Source organism: Salmo trutta, chromosome 33 (genome assembly GCF_901001165.1).
Source record: "Salmo trutta chromosome 33, fSalTru1.1, whole genome shotgun sequence".
Classification (NCBI taxonomy): Eukaryota; Metazoa; Chordata; class Actinopteri; order Salmoniformes; family Salmonidae; genus Salmo; species Salmo trutta.
In genome coordinates this window covers 18,143,499-18,168,738 of record NC_042989.1, presented here as the reverse complement: position 1 = coordinate 18,168,738, position 25,240 = coordinate 18,143,499, and the positions used below count along the sequence as shown (strand labels likewise).

The 25,240-nt window shown below is 42.8% G+C and overlaps 2 protein-coding genes and 1 long non-coding RNA gene across 4 annotated transcripts in view; 1 reads left to right on the top strand and 2 right to left on the bottom strand.

The window, feature by feature from the left end:
• Window positions 1–5,024: 5,024 nt before the first annotated feature.
• Window positions 5,025–6,753, bottom strand: LOC115172079 (cilia- and flagella-associated protein 99-like). Its single transcript, XM_029729268.1, has 6 exons — window positions 6,712–6,753; window positions 6,544–6,630; window positions 6,186–6,262; window positions 5,611–5,815; window positions 5,355–5,496; window positions 5,025–5,194 (listed from the first exon to the last, which is right to left on the bottom strand). The coding sequence occupies exons 1-6, from the start codon at window positions 6,751–6,753 to the stop codon at window positions 5,172–5,174; spliced, it is 576 nt and encodes a 191-aa protein (XP_029585128.1). The 3' UTR covers window positions 5,025–5,171.
• A 607-nt stretch (window positions 6,754–7,360) lies between these two features.
• Window positions 7,361–8,554, bottom strand: LOC115172549 (uncharacterized). The gene is made up of 3 exons (XR_003871454.1): window positions 8,418–8,554; window positions 8,016–8,141; window positions 7,361–7,539 (listed from the first exon to the last, which is right to left on the bottom strand). It is a non-coding gene; the product is annotated as an uncharacterized LOC115172549 (long non-coding RNA).
• Window positions 8,555–11,860: 3,306 nt separating this feature from the next.
• Window positions 11,861–25,240, top strand: part of zfyve28 (zinc finger, FYVE domain containing 28) — a 60,735-nt gene continuing 47,355 nt past the window's right edge. Inside the window, exon 1 of one of the 2 annotated variants that reach the window (XM_029730084.1) lies at window positions 11,861–12,300. In XM_029730084.1, coding sequence (XP_029585944.1) covers window positions 12,265–12,300 — 36 coding nt within the window. In that variant the 5' untranslated portion in view covers window positions 11,861–12,264. The remainder of the gene's footprint in view (window positions 12,301–25,240) is intronic. The other variant, XM_029730085.1, reaches the window with a different exon arrangement.

Here is a 25,240-nt window from a genome sequence, read left to right as displayed (position 1 = left end):
GGGAGAGGAAAGAGCCCACACTGGTTGAATCAACATTGTTTCCATGTCATTTCAATGAGATTACATTGAATCAACGTGGAATAGACGTTGAATTGTCGTCTTTGCCCAGTGGGAGGTGTTTGTCGTCTGAGTGATGAGAAAGGGGAACAGACTTACCAGACTCATGTTGTCACCAAAGTATTGTTGTCACTGCAAACTAAATAAATGACACACACACACAATATAATAAACGTCCTATACTTATTGCAATAAGAATTGCAGCTAATGGAAATTGAATTTACAAGACACAACACTAAGTAGATAAAACTACACTTCATCGACTTAGCTAGTAAGAACAGCGGATAGCTGGGTCATTCCACGAAAAGAGTGCCTTTTGTGTCCATTTGATGTTTTAACCTGTTTAGGATAGGGGGCAGTATTTTCACGGCCGGATAAAAAAACTAGAATATGCCCAGAAACTAGAATATGCATATAATTGTTTGATTTGGATAGAAAACACCCTAAAGTTTCTAAAACTGTTTGAATGGTGTTTGTGAGTATAACAGAACTCATATGGCAGGCCAAAACCTGAGAAGATTCTATACAGGAAGTGCCCTCTCTGACCATTTCTTGGCCTTCTATAGCCTCTTTATCGAAAACAGAGGATCTCTGCTGTAACCTGACATTTTCTAAGGCTCCAATAGGCTCTCAGAAGGCGCCAGAACGGGGAATGATGACTCTGCAGTCCCTGGGCGAAAAACAGTAGCGCATTTGGATAGTGGTCGATCTGAGAACAATGAAACGGGTGCGCGCGTCCACGTGAAGAGTCCATTTTACATTTTCAGTCTTTGAACGAAAACAACGTCTCCTGGTCGGAATATTATAGCTATTTTACGAGAAAAATCGCATAAAAATGTATTTTAAACAGCGTTTGACATGCTTCGAAGTACGGTAATGGAATATTTAGAATTTTTTTGTCACGATATGCGCCGGCGCGTCACCCTTCGGATAGTGTCTTGAACGCAAGAACAAAACGCTGCTATTTGGATATAACTATGGATTATTTGGAACCAAGACAACATTGGGTGTAAAGTAGAAGTCCTGGGAGTGCATTCTGACGAAGAACAGCAAAGGTAATCCAATTTTTCTTATAGTAAATCTGAGTTTGGTGAGTGTCAAAATAGCTAGCCATGATGGCCGGGCTATCTACTCAGAATATTGCAAAATGTGCTTCACCGAAAAGCTATTTTAAAATCTGACATAGCGATTGCATAAAGGAGTTCTGTATCTATAATTCTGAAAATAATTGTTATGTTTTTTGTGAACGTTTATCGTGAGTAATTTAGTAAATTCACAGGAAGTTTCGGTGGGTATGCTAGTTCTGAACGTCACATGCTAATGTAAAAAGCTGGTTTTTGATATAAATATGAACTTGATTGAACAAAACATGCATGTATTGTATAACATAATGTCCTAGGAGTGTGATCTGATGAAGATCATCAAAGGTTAGTGCTGCATTTAGCTGTGGTTTTGTTTTTTGTGACATTATATGCTAGCTTGAAAAATGGGTGTGTGATTATTTCTGGCTGGGTACTCTCCTGACATAATCTAATGTTTTGCTTTCGTTGTAAAGCCTTTTTGAAATCGGACAATGTGGTTAGATAAAGGAGAGTCTTGTCTTTAAAATGGCGTAAAATAGTCATATGTTTGAAAAATGGAAGTTTTGGGATTTTTGAGGAGTTTGTAATTCGCGCCACGCCCTATCATTGGATATTGGAGCGGTGTTCCGCTAGCGGAACATCTAGATGTGAGGTTTTAAGTAGAAATTGTGCATCTTTAAAATAGACCACATGGAGAATTCAATAAATCAGATTTGTAATATGAATAAAGACTTGCTAAAGTGCCAAAATGTTGCATCCGTGCACCCTCTGTGACTTCCAGGAAGATTTTAATCCAACATTTCTCAACAAGTTCTCACCATCACTGTAAAGCCGTAGTTATGTTGATGCTTTGACGAAGTCATTTCTGAAGATGATTATTTATTTCATGTGATTTGTGATTCATATAAACATCTGTCCCACATTCTAAAGGCAACCCTGTTACGTGAACTGAATTCTCGTTTTAATATGGTAAAACTATTCCTTTTTCAATATTTGTTTCAAAATCCTTTTAAATTCAATCACTTTTGACAGCAGCCCTTTTGATTTGAACAAAACCTTGCATACATATTAGCCCATTGTAGAATAAATAATAACATGGTTGGCCAACACTGTTTGTAAGCTTTTAAATGATAAACTCAACTGTTTATCTTTTCCAGTGATGAAGACATGGATGTCTCATTGTGTGGTGGGGTGTAAGGACCGATGCTGGAGATGAAAAGCAGGTACGGGGAGTTAACATTTAATAAGGAACAGACATGAAACAAGACAGGCACACCGGCAACACAACGACATTCGACAATCACTGCAGCAGTGGGGAACAGAGCTGGGGAACTGACAAATATAGGGGAGGTAATAATTGGTGAACTTTGAACACCTTTATCATTCGGGTCAAAAAAGGTATTTCTGACCACTTCTTCCATGGGCAAACATGCCTGTAAAGTTTTGTTTAAAACAAAAGCGATGTTGTCAGAAAATGATTGAATTAAAATAGATTTACCCATCTAATAGTCAAATAGTGTAAAAGCAGGTAAGCTGGTTCTACTATTTATGGCCATTTCTGGTGTATTGTGGTGGGAAACTGAGCGGGTCGCAAATAACACCAACTCAAATCAAATTATGTGCCGGATACAACTGGTGTAGACTTTAACGTGACATGCTTACTTCCTAGCTCTTTCCCAACAATGCAGAGTTAAAAAATACGAAAAATAAAATTACTAATAAAAAATGTAAATAATAGCGTTCGACATCGCCGGTTTACTAACCACCGGCCCTGGCTACCCATCGTTACGCACACCTGCGCCTCATCATCAGGCACACCTGAACTCTCACCTTCTGGATTACTCCCAATATATTTAGCATTCTCTTGTTATTTCCCATCAGGTGTTATTGACTCTGTTTCCATGTCCCGAAGCTTCTCCTGTTTTTGTATTGTTTATTGTTTTATTAAACTCTCCACCTGCTTCCTGACTCCCAGTGTCTATGTTACAGAATAACGCCTCAATATTATGGAAGCAGCAGTTGATCAAGGCTTCTCCCATATGGTCAGCAAACAGGGAAACCTACTTCGCCAACACCATGACCAGCTGGCTCAACTGGGAACGGCTATGGAAGAGGTCCTCTCGTTCTGCATCGTCTCGACGTTACCCAAGGGGCATCACCTCCCTCGGGCGGGGGATTATCAACCACCAGTCGACCCAGCGAGACAGTATTCCAGCCCATCCAGCAGTCTGTCCAGGTCAGTGAGGTCCATTTGTCCCTCCCCTGGCTTCCTACTCCAGTGCTCCCTCTATTTCACTCATCAGATGGGAGGCCCCACCACCGAGATGTCCAAAATTGCCACGGTTATTTCCCTGCTGACTGGACTGGCATCGGAGTGGGTTACGGCTGTCTGGGAAAGAGGAGATGAAGAGCTGGATTCGTATGAGTGGTTCATGGCTCTGTTCAGGGGGGTCTTCGACCATCCACCCGAGGGCAGAGATGGAGGCGAGCTCTTACTTCAACTGTGGCAGGAAGGCCGGACTGCTGCGGTGTATGCCCTCGCCTTCCTTACAGTGGCAGCATCCAGCAGATGGAATGAGCCGGCGCTCCACACCCTATTCAGAAGAGGATTGTGCGAAGAGGTCCAGATGGAGTTGGCGTGCCGAGATGACACCCTCTCCTTGGACGCACTTATCATGATGGCCATCCATCTGGATAACCTTCTTCGGGATCACCATCACCTCTCTCCCTCCTTCCTTGACCATTCTGAGTCAGAGCCTGAACCTATGGAGGTAGGGGCCATGCACCTTCCCACGGCTGAGCGCCACAGTCGGAAACAGCTGAGGCTCTGTCCCTATTGCGGACAGGAGGGGCGCCAGCTTCCGTGGTGTCCAATACGTCCCAACCCAGGGTCCACAAGAGCAGCGGGACGGTTCTGTGATTATCCGTCTCCTGGGTTTGGCGTGAGTATTTCACCGTCATCACTTTCCGCCAAACCCTTTTTAGTATCTTCACTAGCAGGCTGTCCCTCATCTGTGGTATCTACTGCTCTAGTGGACTCTAGTGCCACAGGGAATTTTATTGACCAGGCCCTTGCCTCCTCCCTGAACATACCCTCAAACCCACTCTCCTCTCCATTTCCGGGTTCAAGCGCTTGATGGTCGACCACTGGGACACGGAAATATCACTCACAGCACCAATCACCCTTACCGTGGGACCAATGCACCAGGAGAGCCTTTCATCGTCACTGCACCCGCGCACAAAGTCATCCTCGACCTGCCATGGCTCCAACAGCATAACCCCACCATCTCCTTGTCAAGGATGAAGATCCCCGCCAGGGCACCAGGATGCCGGAAGACCTGCTTCCTTTCACCCTGTGGGTCCATGTCGATTGAGAGTGCGGTAAGCGCCCTCCAGCCTCATATTCCATCCTCCTGTATAGTTGGCCCCTTGTTTTGGGATGTAGATGTAGACATCTGCCAGGATCTGGAGAGGGAACCCACGCCCGCTACCTGCCCTCCTGAGCGCATCTACGTCCCCACGGAGGTAAGCGATAGGCTGTTGACTTGGGCGCACACATCTCTCACCACTGGACACCCAGGTATTACCCGCACCATTCACTCTATCTCCAATAAATACTGGTGGCCCACCTTGGCTCAGGATGTGGCTCACTATGTCAATTTATGTTCAGTATGTGCCCAAACTAAATCGCCCCAGCATACTCCAGCAGGGAGACTCTGTCCATTGATTTTGTCACCGATCACCAGGATGGAACATGGTCGCCTCATTGTCGGAGATGATGTCCTCCGGAAGGCCATAATGCCGGAAGACCTGCTGGAACAGTGCCTCAGTGACCTGGAGAGCGTGCTTCTACATCTGCATTGCTTACTGTTTGGGGTTTTAGGCTGGGTTTCTATATTGCACTTTGTGACAGCGGCTGATGTAAAAAGGGCTTCATAAATACATTTGATTGACAGGGAGACAAGAGAGAGGAATAAACTGGCATGATTTTGAGAATTTCCTGAACCAAGAGCTGGGGAGGTTCCTGAGGAGTCACTGCTCCGACACTTCCTTTACTGGAACACAAACATACAAAAAAGCACACAGACATGAGATCCCAATTTGCCAAACACTATCTGTTGCACCATAACACCAAAGCAGGTGTGATAGAACTGATGTTGAGAAAGTGTACATTATGTGGGGAAAGGGGGTGATGTAATGCTACAGTTTAGTCACCTATACGCTGTGTGAACTCCTGCAGCTTCACTTTAGCTGCTTTTGAGTTTTTGTGTCCATCTACCATCTCTTGCTCCAGGTCTCTCATCTCTTTCTCCTCCTGCAACTGCTTGTTTACGTATCTCTGCATCAGCTTGGCAGTCTGCACACAATCACAAACAAGATAGGCTCAATAAAACACACTCACAAAGACAGGAACACTTACCTTTTCTCAATGATTCCAAAACTGTATAACACTAACTATAATAACACACACCTCTTCCTTCTTTAGCAGTGCAGTCTTCTGGTTGCGAACCATGATGCCGGTGCGGGCGAGAGCAGCCTTTTCATAACTGATGCGTCCCTCCAGACGCCGGCGCTCCACCTGGGCAAGCTCCTCCTGGAGGTTCAGTTCCCGCATCTCCTTTTGCCACTGCAGGAATGAGGCGGGCTTGTCCACCCCCTCCACCAGCTGCTCCATCCTGTGTTACCGTAACACACATTATAATACATCTCCACTCTAGCTGCCTTCATAAGTGTCCCACTGGCCCAGCTAGTTTTTTGTGTCAAAAAAGTGACTGACAGTTGGCATAGTGATTAATTCCTGTAGTATAGTGGCACACCTGATATATGAGGCACAGGTGCATGCATCATATTGTACCAGTGTAGATCCATCCTCCACCTGATGGTTATACAAAGCCCCCTGTCTCAGGATGGCTGTGGTGTTTAGCCTGATGGGCAGGTTGTTATGGTGGACATATACAAATACACAGGGGCATACACAAAGAAGTTCATAGTCAAATGTGTCTGTCAGTTACTGTATATTATTTCTGTATCATGTGAGAGCACTACCTTATGGGTGGCTGGAGTTCCAGAGGTGTGGAGTGAATCAAACTTGAGCGTGGCTTCGCACAATCTGGGATATGACACTGGAAATCAGACAGTATAGTATGATTCAGCATGGATGGAGACAGGATGCTGATATACAAAAAATAACCTTGAAGCAAGAAAAATTATTTGAAAATCTCTTGCAGGGAAAATGTAACTAACTTGGTGTGCTCAGACTTTTGTGGGATTGGACACTTGAACTTTTGAGTGTTTGCCTCATACATGACTTGCTGTAAGTGGAAAAGGAAATAGGGGTTTGATGCATGTATGAGTGCAGGAGAAAAACGGCATGTGTCAAAATGAGATACCAGACACAATATACCTCTGCCTTCTGACGATTCCTCTGTTTGTCCTCCTCTAAGACCTGCTTTTCTTTTGGAGGTATGTAGGTGCTGGTTGGTACCCAGGACTAAATAAGCAGCTGTTACTATGAAGGTTATACAAATAGAATAGCCTATCTATTATGATATTGTGTCAATAACATTCTGACTTTGGACCCCAGCTCAATGTTTCCAAATAAAAAAAGCACCATTGTGAAGCGGTAGCCTATAGTAAAACTGAAACATGATACTGACTGGCTGCTGTTTCTCCTGCAGGGGGGTGGCCTCAGGTGCAGGAAGAGGGTGAGCTATGAGTTTGGAAAGTGAAAATTCCTGGGGCTCAGTGTTTTTCTTGGTGGCTTTCTTGAGTTGACTCCCTCAGAGATTCTGGCTGCAAGCTGAGCCATCAGAATCTCAATCTCAGGGCTCCACCTAGTGGGGAAATGTTTATCTATTAGAAAAAGAGATGGCAAGACAGGGAAGACATGAAAAATAAAAAAATGAAATAAGACAGCATTAGTGCATCAATGTCTTTAGGTATAACCTGAATGATGTACTTTAGCAGTGGGGCAATCCACTTCCTCTTCACATAGGCAGCATCATAGATCTCACTCCACTCCCCCTGGATCGAGGTACTGAGGTTTGTGATGTTGAAAAAGAAACTTAGGAACTACTTAACCATAATTTACTCTGTCATTCACAGTCCAAGTACAGTTTCATTACCTTAACAGTCTACAGTTTGACACTCAAACTTCATGACACAAAAAATACCACACAGATGACCCCCTCTATATGAAGGTAAGTGACTGGATTGTCCGAGAAAGTTGATTTATTTTATGAGCCATAAAATGACCTCAAACTGTGAAATAATTGCATTGTTGGTGCCATTAGACCACAGAAAATGTGTTTCTAACTTTTGAAGTCCAGAGAGTTCACAATCTTGCTGAAGCACTGCAGTCCCATGTCATCAAGGAGGAACATGCTGAAGTAACAGATTACTGTGGATTGACAAATATAGAAGAGACAAATGGTCAGATCATGCGTTTGTTATACCATTTTGAAAGCATTATCTAGAATTTAGTTATTGAACATTTTGTGATGAATTTACTGGCAAACTGGTTATAACCAGCCTTCAGTAAGCATTTCCCATTCTGAGCATACAAGACATTGATGACAACATCCAATAACTTTTTATGCTCAATGCATACAGAAATTATGTCAAGTATAAACTTCTTATCCAAGGCATCCAGGTTCTGGTAAGAAAGAAACTGACTGTTATCTAAAATGTCTGTAACACCGAAGCAGTATTACGTTATAGATCGATACGGTATATGGCTCTGGTCTGACCATTTTGATAAATAGTCTCTTTTCCCTAGCTTTAAAATAATGTTTTAATGCTTCGTAATAGGGCATGAGATTAACAATCCATCACAACATATACATATCACACACTACTCAATTTAGGTACAGTTACCTCAATGTCCTTTGAAGCATCCTCTGTAAAATCCTCCACACACTGTTAGTCTGCATTATACTTGTCAAGGAGCACAGTGGCTTCTTTGATAAGTGAGGCATAGCCTTTTGCCATCTTCTGCTACACCTGAACAAATTAGGGACAGACTGGAATTAGGGGAAATTAAAATCTTCTCAACAGATGAATAGGTGAATGTGGTTGGTGGATGGATTGAGGTAATGTTAGCTACCTGGTCACAAGGACGGAGCACAGATAAACAGACAGAGAGACACACATACATACATACAGACAGACGCATAGATGCTGCCAAAGGTTCCTAATAAACCTATCAGTGATGCTGTGTAGTGAGTCAAATCGAGGCATTTTTAGGCTAGCAAAATGTGTCCATACTTGGACCCTTACCATGGACGTCGCTAACCTTTCTTGGGTGAACTAAACGTATTCTTTACAGGGCAGTTCAACTGTTGCCAAATAGGTGCTTAATTGATCAAAGGCCTTTTAACAATGTGTAACCCAGTAATTTGTTTATTCTCAAGGTTTGTCTGTAACTTCAAAACAGTTCCGATGTTTGGTCGTTGCCAAGCAACACACAGGCATAAACAGAGGCCAGCAACATAATAAGGCTGATTGGTCATTTTCACATTTTGGCGAACATTATTACTTATGACCAGTGACGTGTATTAATGGACGCCAAGGAAAGCCAGCCCCCCCCCCCCAAAAAAAAATGTAAATACATAAAATAATGTATCTTTCCTCTCTCTGTTTCATAACATTCCTTCAATTCGAAGTGGCTGAACGTACCTCACAGTAGAAAGCATCCGAGCGAGCGCAACAGCGCCACTCTGTCTCTCTATGTGGAGGCCATCTATCCGATACTGTCTGGTCCAAACGAGTATGACATTGTTGTCGCCCGTAGTATTGAATGCAAGGGAAGCCAGCGAGCATTTGGCCTCCCTTAACAAAAAAATAATAAAAAATAAGCCAATCAGCGCTGAGCTAAACTGAGCAAGCTCAACTGTGAATGGTCCTGGCGGAAAAAAAGTGTCAAGGGAAGCCATCTTGTATTTGGCATCTCCTCCTGAAAGCATAACGTTACATCATTAACTGAAACAACTTGAATTGTTGCATCTGTTGTGTTGTTGTCCTCCGGTGGCTAGCTAGCTAGGTAAAATGGTCCCTTTCCTAAATTAGCCATGGATGGAGATAGGGATTTGGACTTGTGGTTTTACTTAATTATCAATTATAATGGCGATTCTGATCCAACCATTAATTCATACATAATTGTACCTCTGGCCTGAGAAGATGTTAGTTCAATATGTACAGTAGCTAGATGTAGAAGGTGAATGTTAACTAGCTAACGTTGTCTATGAATGGAAGTTAGGCTAGCGAGCAAGCATTTTAGCCAAGTAGCCTAGGACAACAAAAAATAAAAGCCTTTACTGTATGACAGAGTGATTGACCAGTTCCTCAACATGAAAGAGAGGAGGACTCTTTGGCGTTTCTCTACAAGTAGGGTGAGCACACACGCAAACAGAAATCAGAACCATGGACAGCCACATCAAATCAAATGTATTTGTCACATACACATGGTTAGCAGGTGTTAATGCAAGTGTAGCGAAATGCTTGTGCTTCTAGTTCCAACCATGCGGTAATATCTAACAAGTAATCTATCAATTCCACAACAACTACCTTGTACACACAAGTGTAAAGGAATGAATCCGAATATGTACATAAAAATATATAAATGAGTGATGGCCGAACGGCGTAGGCAAGATGTAATAGATGGTATGGAGTACAGTATATACATATGAGATGAGTATTGTAGGGTATGAAAACATTATATAAAGTGGCATTGTTTAAAGTGGCTAGTGATACATCTAATACATCAAGATGGCAAGATGCAGTAGATGGTGTAGCGTACATACGTATATACATATGAGATGAATAATGTAAGTTATGTAAACATGATCTAATATAAATAATATAAAGTGGCTAGTGATAAATTGATTACATCAATTTTCCCATTATTAAAGTGGCTTGAGTTGAGTCAGTATGTTGGCAGCAGCCACTCAATGGTAGTGATGGCTGTTTAACAGTCTGATGGCCTTGAGATAGAAGCTGTTTTTCAGTCTCTTGGTTCCAGCTTTGATGCACCTGTACCTGACCTCGCCTCCTGGATGTTAGCGGGGTGAACAGGCAGTGGCTCGGGTGGTTGCTGTCCTTGATGATCTTTTTGGCCTTCCTGTGACATCGGGGGTGTAGGTGTCCTGGAGGGCAGGTATTTTGCACCCGGTGATGCGTTGTGCAGACCTCACTACCCTCTGGAGAGCCTACCGGTTGTGGGCGGAGCAGTTGCCGTACCAGGTGGTGATACAGCCTGACAGGATGCTCTCGATTGTGCATCTGTAAAAGTTTGTGAGTGTTTTTGGTGACAAGCCGAATTTCTTCATCCTCCTGAGGTTGAAGAGGCACTGCTGCGCCTTCTTCACCACGCTGTCTGTGTGGGTGGACCATTTCAGTTTGTCCGTGATGTGTATGCCGAGGAACTTAAAACTCTCCACCCTCTCCACTACTGTCCCGTCGATGTGGATAGGGGGCTGCTCCCTCTGCTGTTTCCTGAAGTCCATGATCATCTCTTTTGTTTTGTTGACATTGAGTGCGAGGTTATTTTCCTGACACCACACTCTGATGGCCCCCACCTCCTCCCTGTAGGCAGTCTCGTCGTTGTTGGTAATCAAGCCTACCACTGTAGTGTCGTCTGCAAACTTGATGATTGAGATGGATGCGTGCATGTGTAACCGATGTGAAATGGCTAGTTAGTTAGCGGTGGTGCGCGCTAATAGCGTTTCACTCAGTGACGTCACTCGCTCTGAGACTTGAAGTAGGGTTTCCCCTTGCGTTGCAAGGGCCGCGGCTTTTGTGGCGCGATGGGTAACGATGCTTCGTGGGTGTCAGTTGTTGATGTGTGCAAGGGTCCCTGGTTCGAGCCCGGGTTGGGGCGAAGAGAGGGACGGAACCTACACTGTTACACATGGCCACGCAGTCGTGGGTGAACAGGGAGCACAGGAGAGGGCTGAGAACGCACCCTTGTGGGGACCCAATGTTGAGGATCAGCAGGGTGGAGATGTTGTTACCTACCCTCACCACCGGGGGGCGGCCCGTCAGGAAGTCCAGGCCCCAGTTGCACAGGGCGGGGCATTGTGATCTGCGACGGGGCTGATTTTTCTTTTGTAGTCCGTGATTGACTGTAGACCCTGCCACATGCCTCTCGTGTCTGAGCCGTTGAATTGCGACATCATATTTAGTTTATGTTGATTGGACTAAATTGTTTTGGTATATTTTATTTGTCACTGTATTAGACTAAGCAGAAGTTATTTGATGATGTTGAAATTATGCTGGAATAGTGGAGGCAGATCCTGTTTTCTTCGCGACTTGTGGTAACTCTCTGTGGTTGTAAATCAATAATTGTTTCATGGTCTGACAATGTCGGAAACACTAACATACAGTGCAGATTGTAATCTGTGTGTGTGTGGGGGGGGGGGGGGGGGGGGTCCGTTCAGTTCCCGTTCCTGTCTTCTTCCCCGTGTTTTACCCACGCACCGCTAATGTTCATGTTTGCATTTGTGTCATAATAACATTGTGTTACAACCACTTTCTGAAAATAATGTACCAAAATTGTAGAACTACCAAATATCCCTTTTCGCTTGCCATATAATCAACAATAATTATGACGTATGTACCATAGAATTAGGAATTAGAAATGAATAATTAATTTTAAATTCATAAATTAGCAATTAGAATACTAATAATTAGGAATGATTGATTTAATAGGATATCTACGGTAGCTACACCATAGTGACGTATGGTGCAAGCCTGGGAAAGTGGGTGGCGATATCAACGTGGCTGTCATCAAGCAGACGGAGGGGAAGAGCGAACGAAACCATCCGTGGAGGATTGCTTGCTTTATATAAAAAAGAAGGATTGCTTGCTTTATCCCGTCGGACTTGAAAAGTGTCAGTGAATCACCAGCCTACCGTGGATTCTGCAGGCATGAAAACACAACGTCGTTTTTAAAGAAATTCCTTGAACACTTCAACTCTTTACCTTACAATTTCGGATGTCGTATTGGATTAAATATTTCCCACCTTTTTAGCAACGTAGTTAGCTAGCTAGCATTTGCTGGTCTGTCTCACAGGTAGAAGAGGGGTCGGTGACAAAGGAGGGGGTAAAGTGGCGAGGTAACTTAACGATGAATCGATTTCGAAAGTGGCTTTACAAGCCTAAGGTAAGTTTGCGATTCTATTCTCTAGTTACTGCCAGTAATCTGTTATTAGCTAATATATTTTAGAAAATAGCAATCAATAGGTTGCTATTTTTCCCCATACAGTATTTTGCTGCAATGCATGTATTACACTCCTTAGTACATATTGAGCTACGCAAGTACATGCTAGCTAGTCACTGCTAACGTTATCTTCTATAAAGTTGTTTCTTTCAGTCAGGGTTTTAGGTAGCTGAAGCTATGCAATATGAATGGCTGCTTCTCGAAGCAAATTCTCATCGACCGCATTGCTGAGATTGGTCAATACAGAAATAATGTAGCTAGCTAGCCTAACTTGCATTGCAGTCTCGAACTTGTACACTACAGCTTTTGTTAGCTCTCTAGCTACCCAACCTAACGTTATAGTACAAACGGTCATCACTCTGACTCAGAATTAATTTAATTGCTGTTAATCCGATACAGTAACTGAGAGAATGCATCCGCCAAGAAGAGCGAGTGCATTCCGAGGCTATCAACGCCTATGATAGTTACTCATTCTACATAGCTTCAGTCCAGTGGTTCCCAACCTTTTTTGGCTACTTTACCACAAACTGAATTTTGCTATGCTTGGAGTACCCCCTCGTGTGCATTTTACCAGTAAGCCAATGGTTTCATGAGTCTTCTCAAGTACCTGCTGTGGATAGGCGAAGTACCCCCAGGGGTCCTAGTACCCCTGGTTGGGACCACGAATTTAGTCTGTGGTAATACTATTCTGTCTGCTAAGGGACAGATCGACATTTACTGGGGGAGAGGGGTGGCAAACTATTTTTTAGCTTTGGGAGGGTTTACATTTTTTTTAAATGTTTTATTGGGCACAGGGGAGGGTAGTGCATTTTCCCCCTGTTTAACATTAGCTCTTTTGGTTGTATTTTCACTATAAACAATGGCTGAACTTTTGATATTACCCTAATAAAGTTTAAAAATGTTTGAAGGTTTGGTATGGTGTGGCTATTATTAAGCTTTAGCTACTGCAGACCTATTATACTCACTGGTCATCCCCAAAGCCAATTCCTCCTTTGGTCGTCTTTCCTTCCAGTTCTCTGCTGCCAATGACTGGAATGAACTGCAAAAATCTCTGAAGCTGGAGACTCATATCTCCCTCACTAGCTTTAAGCACCAGCTGTCAGAGCAGCTCACAGATCACTGCACATAGATGGGCTGTTTACAGATGGGCTATCTACCTACCTCATCCCCATACTGTATTTATTTATCTTGCTTCTTTGCACCCCAGTATCTCTACTTGCACATTCATCTTCTGCACATCTACCATTCCATTGTTTAATTGCTATATTGTAATTACTTCGCCACCATGGCCTATTTATTGCCTTAACTTACCTCATTTGCACTCACTGTATGTAGACTTTTTGTTTTCTTTTGTTCTACTGCATTATTGACTGTGTGTTTTGTTTATTCCATGTGTAACTCTGTGTTGTTGTTTGTGTCACACTGCTTTGCTTTATCTTGGCCAGGTCGCAGTTGTAAATGAGAACATGTTCTCAGCTAGCCTACCTGGTTAAATAAAGGTGAAATAAAAAAAACACGAAGGCAGTGCAGCCCGGCTCTCCAACTGACTTGGACAGTTGAACTTGAGGTAGGGAAGACTTTCAGGCCTACCAGTTTTTAGTTTTACTTATTTTTTTTATTTAACTAGGAAAGTCAGTTAAGAACAAATTCTTATTTACTGTAAGAATTAGTTTAACCTCTCTAGGGTAGGTGGCACCAAATCGTCCCACCTACGTAACAGCCAGTGGAATCCTGTGGTGCGTTATTCAAATACCTTAGAAATGCTATTACTTCAATTTCTCAAACATATGACTATTTTACAGCATTTTAAAGACAAGACTCTCGTTAATCTAACCACACTGTCCGATTTCAAAAAGGCTTTACAACGAAAGCAAAACATTAGATTATGTCAGCAGAGTACCCAGCCAGAAATAATCAGACACCCATTTTTCAAGCTAGCATATAATGTCACAAAAACCCAGAAGACAGCTAAATGCAGCACTAACCTTTGATGATCTTCATCAGATGACACACCTAGGACATTATGTTATACAATACATGCATGTTTTGTTCAATCAAGTTCATATTTATATCAAAAACCAGCTTTTTACATTAGCATGTGACGTTCAGAACTAGCATACCCCCCGCAAACATCCGGCGAATTTACTAACAATTTACTAAATTACTCACGATAAACGTTCACAAAAAGCATAACAATTCTTTTAAGAATTATAGATACAGAACTCCTCTATGCACTCGATATGTCCGATTTTAAAATAGCTTTTTGGTGAAAGCACATTTTGCAATATTCTAAGTAGATAGCCCGGCATCACAGGGCTAGCTATTTAGACACCCAGGAAGTTTAGCCTTCACCAAACTCCGATTTACTATTAGAAAAGTTTGATTACATTTGGTGTTCTTCGTCAGAATGCACTCCCAGGACTTCTACTTCAATAACAAATGTTGGTTTGGTCCCAAATAATCCATAGTTATGTTCCAACAGCGGCGTTTTGTTCGTGCGTTCAAGACACTATCCGAAGTGTAAATAAGGGTCACGCGCACGGCGCATTTCGTGACAAAAAAATTCTAAATATTTCATTACCGTACTTCGAAGCATGTCAACCGCTGTTTAAAATCAATTTTTATGCCATTTTTCTCGTAAAAAAGCGATAATATTCCGACCGGGAATCTGCAATTAGGTAAACAGACGAAAGAAAATAAAGCATGGGGTCGACTCGGGCACGCGCCTAAGCCTATTGTCCTCTGATCGGCCACTTGGCAAAGGCGATAATGTGTTTCAGCCAGAGGCTGCCTCGATATCGTTCAGCTTTTTTCCCGGGCTCTGAGAGCCTATGGGAGCCGTAGGAAGTGTCACGTTATAGCAAAGATCCTCAGTCTTCAATAAACAGAGCCAAGATGAAACACAACTTGTCAGACAGGCCACTTCCTGCATGGAATCTTCTCAGGTTTTTGCCTGCCATATGAGTAATGTTATACTCACAGACACCATTCAAACAGTTTTAGAAACTTTAGGGTGTTTTCTATCCAAAGCCAATAATTATACGCATATTCTAGTTACTGGGCAGGAGTAGTAACCAGATTAAATCGGGTACGTTTTTTATCCGGCCGTGTCAATACTGCCCCCTAGCCCTAACAGGTTAACACCCCTCTCCCCCAGTAAATGTCGACCCTGACCCGGGCACGCACAATTGGTAGATTATATTGATAGATTATAGTTACTCCTATAATCTATCAATACAATTGCTTATCTTTATAGAAAATATTTGGGTTGAAAATGAACAAATTACCCTCCTCCTGTACATCTATATCAGTACAGCAGTACCCATCTGACATAAAGAAATCCATGTCGGTGTTGTAGCGTCTGTCTGTCTGTGTGGAGGCTCCTCAGAGGAGGGAGGGGAGGACCGTCCTCAGTGAATTTCCTAAAAATAGTGAAATATTAAAACTATTCTAAATATATTCACGTCACCAAGTAATTGATTAAAACACACTGTTTTGCAAGGAAGGTCTACAGTAGCCTCAGCAGCACTCTGTAGGATAGCACCATGGTGTAGCCGGATGTTTCCAACAAATGTTGGAAAAATGACTTGTGTCATGCACAAAGTAGATGTCCTAACCCTCTTGCCAAAACTATAGTTTGTTAACAAGAAATGTGTGGAGTGGTTGAAAATGAGTTTTAATGACTCCAACCTAAGTGTATGTAAACTTACGACTTCAACTGTACATAAGTTTGCATACACTTAGGTTGGAGTCATTAACTTGTTTTTCAACCACTCCACAAGTTTCTTGTTAACAAACTATAGTTTTGGCAAGTCGGTTAGGACATCTACTTTGTGCATGACACAAGTAATTTTTCCAACAATTGTTTACAGACAGATTATTTCACTTATTCACTGTATCACAATTCCAGTGTGTCAGAAGTCTACATACACTAAGTTGACTGTGCCTTTAAACAGCTTGGAAAATTCCAGAAAATGATGTCATGGCGTTAGAAGCTTCTCATATGCTAATTTACATAATTTGAGTCAATTGGAGGTTTATCTGTGGATGTATTTCAAGGCCGACCTTCAAACTCAGTGCCAATTTGCGTGACATCATGGGAAAATCAAAAGAAATCAGCCAAGACCTCAGAAAAAAAGTCTGGTTCATCCTGGGGAGCAATTTTCAAACGCCTGAAGGTACCACATTCATCTGGACAAACAATAGTACGCAAGTATAAACACCATGGGAACACGCAACCATCATACCGCTCAGGAAGGAGATGCGTTCTGTCTCCTAGAAATGAACGTACTTTGGTGCGAAAAGTGCAAATCAACCCAGAACAACAGCAAAGGACCTTGTGAAGATGCTGGAGGAAACGGGTACAAAAGTATCTATATCCACAGTAAAACGAGTCCTATATCGACAACACCTGAAAGGCCTCTCAGCTAGGAAGAAGCCACTGCTGCAAAACCGCCATTAAAAAAGCCAGACTACGGTTTGCAACTGCACATGGGGACAAAGATTGTACTTTTTGGAGAAATGTCCCCTGGTCTGATGAAACAAAAATAGAACTGTTTGGTCATAATGACCATTGTTATGTTTGGAGGAAAAAGGGGGAGGCTTGCAAGCCAAAGAACACCATCCCAACCGTGAAGCACGGGGTTGGCAGCATCATGTTGTGGAAGTGCTTTGCTGCAGGAGGGTCTGGTGCACTTCACAAAATAGATGGCATCATGAGGCAGGAAAATGATGTGGATATATTGAAGCAACATCTCAAGACATCAGTCAAAGCTAAAGCTTGGTCGCAAATGGGTCTTACAAATAGACAGTGACCCCAAGCATACTTCCAAAGTTGTGGTAAAATGGCTTAAGCACAACAAAGTCAAGGTATTGGAGTGGCCATCACAAAGCCCTGACCTCAATCCTATAGAACATTTTAGGGCAGAACTGAAAAAGCGTGTGCGAGCAAGGAGGCCTACAAACCTGACTCAGTTACACCAGCTCTGTCAGGAATGGGCCAAAATTCACCCAACTTATTGTGGGAAGCTTGTGGAAGTCTACCCTGAACATGTGACCCAAGCTAAACAATTTTTAAAGGCAATGCTACCAAATACTAATTGAGTGTATGTAAACTTCTGACCCACTGGGAATGTGATGAAAGAAATAAAAGCTGAAATAAATTATTTTTCTCTACTATTATTCTGACATTTCACATTCTTAAAATAAAGTGGTGATCCTAACTGACCTAAGACACGGATTTTTTACTAGGATTAAATGTCAGGAATTGTGAAACTGAGTTTAAATGTATTTGGCTATGGTGTATGTAAACTTACGACTTCAACTGTATATATATACTGAACAAACATATAAACTCAACAATTTGTGATTTTACTGAGTTACTGTTCCTATAAGGAAATTAGTCCATTTGAAATAAATTAATTAGGCCCTAATCTATCGATTTTTACATGATTGGGCAGAGGCGCAACAGACAGAAATACTCCTCAGTTTCATCAGCTGTCCCGTTGGCTGGTCTGACGATCCCGCAGTTGAAGAAGCAGGATGTAGAGTCCTGGGCTGGTGTGGTTACACGTGGGCTGCAGTTGTGGGGCCGGTTAGACATCCTGTTAAATTCTCTAAAATGGTGTTGGAGCGGCTTATGGTAGAGAAATTAACATTAAATTCTTTGGCGAAAGCTCTGGTGGAGATTCCTGCAGTCTCCCTCAACGTGTGTTGTGACAACTGCACATTTTAGTGGCCTTTTATTGTCCCCAGCACATGGTGCACCTGTGTAATTATCATGCTGTTTAATCAACTTCTTGATATGCCACACCTGTCAGGTGGATGGATTATCTTGGCAAAGGAAAAATGCTCACTAAAAGGGATGTAAACAAATTTGAGCATGAAATGTTAGAGAAATTAGCTTTTTGTGTGTATGGAAAGTGTCTCGGATCTTTTATTTCAGCTCATGAAACAATGGACCAACACTTTACATGTTGCATTTATATATTTTTGTTCAACATACATACATACTTTTGTTTGTGGACACCCCTTAAATTAGTTGTTTCGGCTATGACAGGTGTATAAAATCGAGCACACAGCCATGCAATCTCCATAGACAAACATTGGCAGACAAACCTACTGAAGAGCTCAGTGACTTAAAACATGTCACTGCCATTGGATGCCACCTTTCCAACAAGTCAGTTTGTAAAATGTGTACCCTGCTAGAACTGCCCCAGTCAACTCTAAGTGCTGTTATTGTGAAGTGGAAACGTCTAAGAGCAACAATGGCTCAGCCGCAAAGTGGTAGGCCACACAAGCTCACAGAATGGGGCTGTGGAGTGGTGAAGCGTGTAGCGCGTTAGAATCATCTGTCCATGTTTGGCAACACTCACTACCGAGTTCCAAACTGCATCTGAAGGCAACGTCAGCACAATAACTGTTCGTGAGATGAGTTTCCATGGCCGAGCAGCCGCACACAAGCTTAAGATCACCATGTGCAATCCCAATCGTCGGCTGGAGTGGTGTAAAGCTCGCCGGCATTGGAAATGCGTTCTCTGGAGTGATGAATCACGCTTCACCATCTGGCAGTCTGACGGACTAATCTGGGTTTGGCAGATGCAAGGAGAACACTACCTGCCCCAATGCATATGACAACTGTAAAGTTTGGTGGAGGAGGAATAATGGTCTGCAGCTGTTTTTCATGGTTCGGGATAGGCCCCTTTGTTCCAGTGAAGGGAAATCTTAACGCTACAGTATACAATGACATTCTAGACGATTCTGTGCTTCCAACTTTGTGGCAATAGTTTGGGGAAGGCCTTTTCCAGTTTCAGCATGCCCCCGTGCACAAAGTGAGGTCCATACAGAAATAGTTTGTCAAGGTCGGTGTGGAAGAACTTGACTGGCCTGCACAAAGCCCTGACCTCAACCCCATTGAACATTGGGATAAATTGGAACGGTGACTGCGAGCCAGGCCTAATCTCCCAACATCACAAATGCTCTAGTGGCTGAATGGACACATGTCCCCGCAGCAATGTTCCAACTTCTAGTAGAAAGCTTTCCCAGAAGAGTAGAAGCTATTATAGCAGCAAAGGGGAGACTCCATATTAATGCCCATGATGTTGGAATGAGATGTTAGACGAGCAGGTGTCCTCATACTTTTCGTCATGTAGTGTGTGTGTGTGTGTGTGTGTGTGTGTGTGTGTGTGTGTGTATAATATATATTTTACATTAAAGTCATACAGTGGACACCTAAGTCTAAAGGCCTATGCATGCAATGCCCTGATACATTTAGTGGTCAAATCTCTGACAGCTTAAACGTGAGGTGGACAATTCACATGAAAATCTGTCACCAATTGGATGGAAACCTCGCTATAGACACACTAAAGACTCTGGCAAGTGCGCTAGTCCAGTGTCACTTTGATTATGCCTGCACATCATGGTTCACCAGCAGCCCTAAACATCTAAAGATAAACCTACCAGACAAAAAACCTTGTAAGAATTGTACTTAAACTCCCCCCTCGTACTGATCTGGAGGTTGAGCATTTTTTTTGTCTCTTATCTCCGTATCTATGTAATTGTATATGTATTTATGTTAAAAAAATAAAAAATTGTCTCATCGCTGCAACTCCCGTACGGACTCCCGTATGGACTCGGGAATGGCAAAGGTCGAGAGCCGTGCTTCCTCCGAAACCCAACCAAGCTGCACTGCTTTTTGACACAATGCCCTCTTAACCCGGAAGCCAGCCACACCAATGTGTCAGAGGAAACACCGTGCACCTGGTGACCGTGTCAGCGTGCACTGCGCCTGGCCTGCCACAGGAGTCGCTAGTGCGCGATGAGACAAGGATATCCCTGCCGGCCAAACCCTCCCTAACCCAGACGACACTGGGCCAATTGTACACCGCCCCATGGGCCTCCCGGTCGCGGCCGGCTGTGACAGAGCCTGGACTCGAACCCAGAATCTCTAGTGGCACAGCTAGCTCTGCGATGCAGCGCCTTAGACCACCGCGCCACTCGGGAGGCCCGTCCCCGACTTTATTGTGCAATCAACAAAAAATGGTTTATTTATTTTTACTGACAAATTAAAACAAATCACTCCTGACTGCAGCGGCCAATTGATGAATGGAAAAAGACACCTGTTACAAAACACTAAACATTTTAAATCCTTCGATACTGGGTAAGCCTACAGATGGGGAGGGATGTGTTTTCTGTTTGTCTAGCTTGGCAGTCTATTTATTGTGGTGTTTAACGCAAGCCATCCTGACACAAACAAAGTGCCCAAAGTCAGTATACTTTGTTTATTGGTTGTGAGGTGCATTGGCACAGAAACCTGTTGGTGGAAAATTCTTTGCCTATACAGTGCATTGATTAAGGAAATACTTTTTCATGGCACTAATTTACATAATTGTAAATATGGCATCAAAATGTTGAAAAATATGATTTTCCCTCCCAGCTGCAGCAGGCTCTGATCGTAGTGTAATGAAACCTGCAGGGAGAGTGAGCTCGTCTGTGGTGGTCGGCGAACCCTCAACCTTCTGGCCTGTAGCCCTGCGTATCATCGACCGTGCAATAAAAGCATGCTGAAGTGGCATAGTCGATATCCACGTTTATTAACACTGGGTCGCTACACTTACTGTTATTTGTAGTCGTAAACATTTATTTTGAGTTAATTCTATGAGGGCGGAGGGTGTTTATTTTGTTTTACAGTACAAGGGGAGGGTCGTGAAAATATTTGTAACGTTGGGGGGGGGACCTGTCTCCCCCCCCAGTAAATTTCGATCTGCCCCTAAGATGTGGAGGGTACTGAACCATGTGTGAATAAAACATTTTGCGATTGTACAGTATCCGTTTAACAGAGAACTTCACATCCCACTTGATTTTTGAAAAAAATCTTTTGACAACTGTGCCAGACGGCCTAACATCAGAATTCACATTGAATGTCCTCAGGATCAATAACTGATTTGTTGTTGTTGGGACAGTTTTGCAATGTCACAGGGTACCATTTTAATTTGAAGGGCTGGTGAATGTGGCATTGTCAACCATGACTAAAACCACAATATGCAGTTCAGGATGATCTGTCTCATGTCTTTTTAGAGTACTGTAGCTCATGTTTTAGGCCTAGTTGGACTTGACAGCCATGAAGACAACTTGGAAAATATCTGCATTTGTGCACACACTGTGTTCCAGGCCTATTTACTAACATACCACATCTCTGTTTGCTCTTCCAGCAAATGTATTGTCCATTACCATGACTCTGCCTTTTTCCTTTTAAAAACAACCGCCCTACAATGGTGTTAAGGTTGCCAAGGTGTTCATCAGGGTAATGACAAAGCTGAACCTTCTAATGAGAAATCGCAAAACTTGTCATTCACTGTGTCTAAAGCTTGAAATGGGCATTAAGAAAACAACCATGTGGCAAGGACTGATTATGTTACAAGGTTTCGTTCCCTCTTTCCTACAGAGTAAATGTGAGTTGCTGATGGGGACATTTCTCAATGTCCTATTATGCTCCTGCAGCTCAGAAAACACTGGCTAGCTCAACACCCTCTTGATAAGATTGTCCTTCAATTCAGTGATTTCATCAAGATATTGGGGGAAGTATTTTTGCAACCAGAATAACAGGAGGTTAAAACAGTCATTGACTAACATAATTAATTCTCAGTACTTTTGCCAAGAGGAGCACTCTGTGTTGCCTTTTCCAAGTGTGCTGAAGGCAACAGAATGTTATTTATTTTACCGACCACTAAGTCTGTAGCATTCCGCTCTTGTTAATACTACTCTATATAATTTAGCCTAAATTCTTAAGACCCTAACCAAAGTCATCTCCTTTTTGTTTATTCAGCATCACCTGGAATGGAAATATTTCTATAAAATACAGAAAAAGCTTAAGAAAGTAATTACCAAAGTAATTATCACCTTGTCTGGTCCAGAGTGGTTCTTTCTGCACAGTTGTCAACAAGAGGGAGAGCGGGAGCAGCAAAGTGCTGGGCAGCGACCAACACATCTGAATATTTAGCCTGGTTTCTCCAGCCCTTTAATTGCCCTTTCTAAGTGTGCTGAGGGAAACACAGAATGTTGTTATTTTATAGGCCAATAAGTCTGTAGCATTCCGCTCTGACATACTTTATTGTTGAACACTGCATAGCCTTGTCATCTTCGCATCAACAGTAAGTAGTTTTATTATTGAACTATGTACTCCTGGAGATAGAAAGGTGTTGAATCAGCATGTTCCCCTAGAATGGAGTAAGGCTATTGATATATTCAGAGCTGTACTACCCTAGATTAGTCACATAGGTTAAGGGATTTGTTTCTCTCTTTCCAGCTATATAATCTCTATTCAGTGCTCTGAAGAACTCTGGTATCAAAGTGCACTTCAAACTACCTGAAAATAAGACCCACTGATATCCCTTCCAGGGAGGGCACTGTACCCTTGGACTGTTGAAGGGCTATAGGGCAAAGGTAGGATTAGGTTGACCCACATTCACAATATTGTAAGATGAGATGGCTGACATTCCTTCTTGCTCTGTAAACTTGTCTTGCTGTTTTGGTCTAAATCCTCTCTCTAAAAGCCAGTTAAGAAAGACCGGGCCTGTTCTGCACATCCTCTACCATTATTGAGTTATGGGGGAAACGCATTGAATCATGAACCTAATATACTTCTTTTTTTCCCTCGACCAAAAATTCTATATGAAAAGTTAGAATAAAGGGAAGGTAGAAGATTGGGGCCATTGTACATGGAGACATGCTTGACTGGCAGCAGAGAGACGAAGACCTGGCTAAGGTTTCCACTGAGCCAAAATGGCCTCTCTATTACTACCTCTCATTCATCAGAGAGAGACTCGCAGAGAGAGACTCGCAGAGAGCGGGAGAGATGTCAGGAGGCTAAATCTGCATATTTCCTCCCTTTCCCTCTCCTTCCCCAGGGTTATTCTATCAGGCATTCAGTGATTGACCTTCAGCCACACTCCACCTCATCTGTCAGTGTGACAGGCCCACAACCAGCGACGTGCCGGCCAGTCGCTCTCAGCTCGTATCCATCTGTCTGTATAGCCTGAGCAGATGGGAACAGAGATGGGATGCTCTAAAATCCACGCTTGCCACTCTACACACTAGCCAAGCATATTAGTACTTGCAATTATAAACAACCACATCCCTCCCCCATCCATTTATACACTTACAGGACAAATACTGTTTGTGAGACAGAAATGTCATAGATTGCAGCTTAAAGTCCAGACATCGATCATTCAAATCCAACCGTCTCCAGTCATCCTTCCAGTCATCCATTTTCCATACTGTTTTAATAATATCATTTTGCCTAAATTCTTAAGACTCTAACCAAAGTCATCTCCTTTTCGTTATTCAGCATCCCTTAGCTGCCAGGGAAATATGTGTAAAATACAGAAAAAGCTGAAGAAACTAAAGTAATTATGCAACTTGTCTGGTCCAGAGTGGTTCTGCACAGTTGTCACCAAGAGGCAGAGAGGGAGCAGCAACATGCTGGGCAGCGACCAACATGCCTGAATATTTAGCCTGGTTTCTCCAGCCCTTTGTGGATGTCTCAATTCTGCTTACCCAACAGCCAAGCCATAATTGATTTGGTGTCAGCTGCTGGATTTAGAAAGCTGACCTGACCCCTGGTGCACATCTAGACAGGCCAGCCAATTTGAAGGCCTTTTGAAATTCATTGCAGGATTGGTATACTGGCCACTGTGTCCTAGGTGTGGGGTGAAGATGGTGAAGTTGTGGAGCGATGGGGATTGAACGCCACCAGAGAGACTCTAAGGGGGTTTTAATGACAGGAGTTTCATGGATTTATTTTCACATTACGACATTGATAACAATCTGGACACCATTCAATTGGGACAAGTTCTTTTGATTCCACTTTATAGAGGCAGTACGGTACACTCAAGGTGCCCTTTTGCTTTCAGTGAGTGGTATGAGGCTGTCTGCAGCAGCACACTATAAAATGCACAACACCCCTCCTTCTCTGGCTGCCATCTCTACAGCAGGAAAGAAAGGGAAGGTGGGGGAGCCAGGGAGCGAGAACAGTAGGCCTATATTTTTGGGATTAGGCCTAGTTCTTTCTTGGCCTTGGTTACAGTTGGCAGCAGATAAAATAAAAGGATGCGTCTCTTTCACACACTGGTATTTCTTCCTTTTGTTTCTCCTGACTATATTCTCAGTGTCACACCAGGGGAGTTTTTCAGAACAAAGTCTGAACGGGCAGATTGAACAGCCAATACTGTACAACCATTAGCCTTACTATTGAAAGTTACTGTGCACCACGCTATTGTGATTTAAATTTGCAGCAAAAAGAAAAATGAAAAAAATGTAAATTATTTGTTGGCTTTTGGGAATGAATGTTTTGCAAGTTGATATAGCTTAAATGTAAAGACATGCTCAGAACCCTCAACAACTTCATAATTGGATTGACGTCAACTGAGTGATATAAAAAAATTAATTCCACTGTAAATTTGCCCGCAGTTGAGCATGGCATGTGGGCTTTGTTTATAAATATCTTCTATGCAGAGGGCGGGCACCATAGAAGAGAGGACCAAAGTCTGCTCCATGGAAACTGGACAGTGTATGTGGATGAAGAAAACCTGCAAGTTGTGTGTGTGTGTGCGGTCCCTGCAGTCACCAAGTGTTCATCCACGCCTGTCATTATGGCTTTAATCTCCATGGTCAAACTCTGCAGTAATGTCTGCCTGGGTCTTTGTCCATCCATGACAATGGTCTGTTTCTGCGTAGACAGACTGAGCCGAGGCTGACTGTGAGTCATGTTCCACAAGAGTAGAGAGGCTTATAAATGCAGAGTTTAGTTTATTATAGTAGTACATTTCTTTCATTTCAGTTCTGTCAAAGTAATTTGACTAGAAGAACTGTGACGATAACTCGGTTT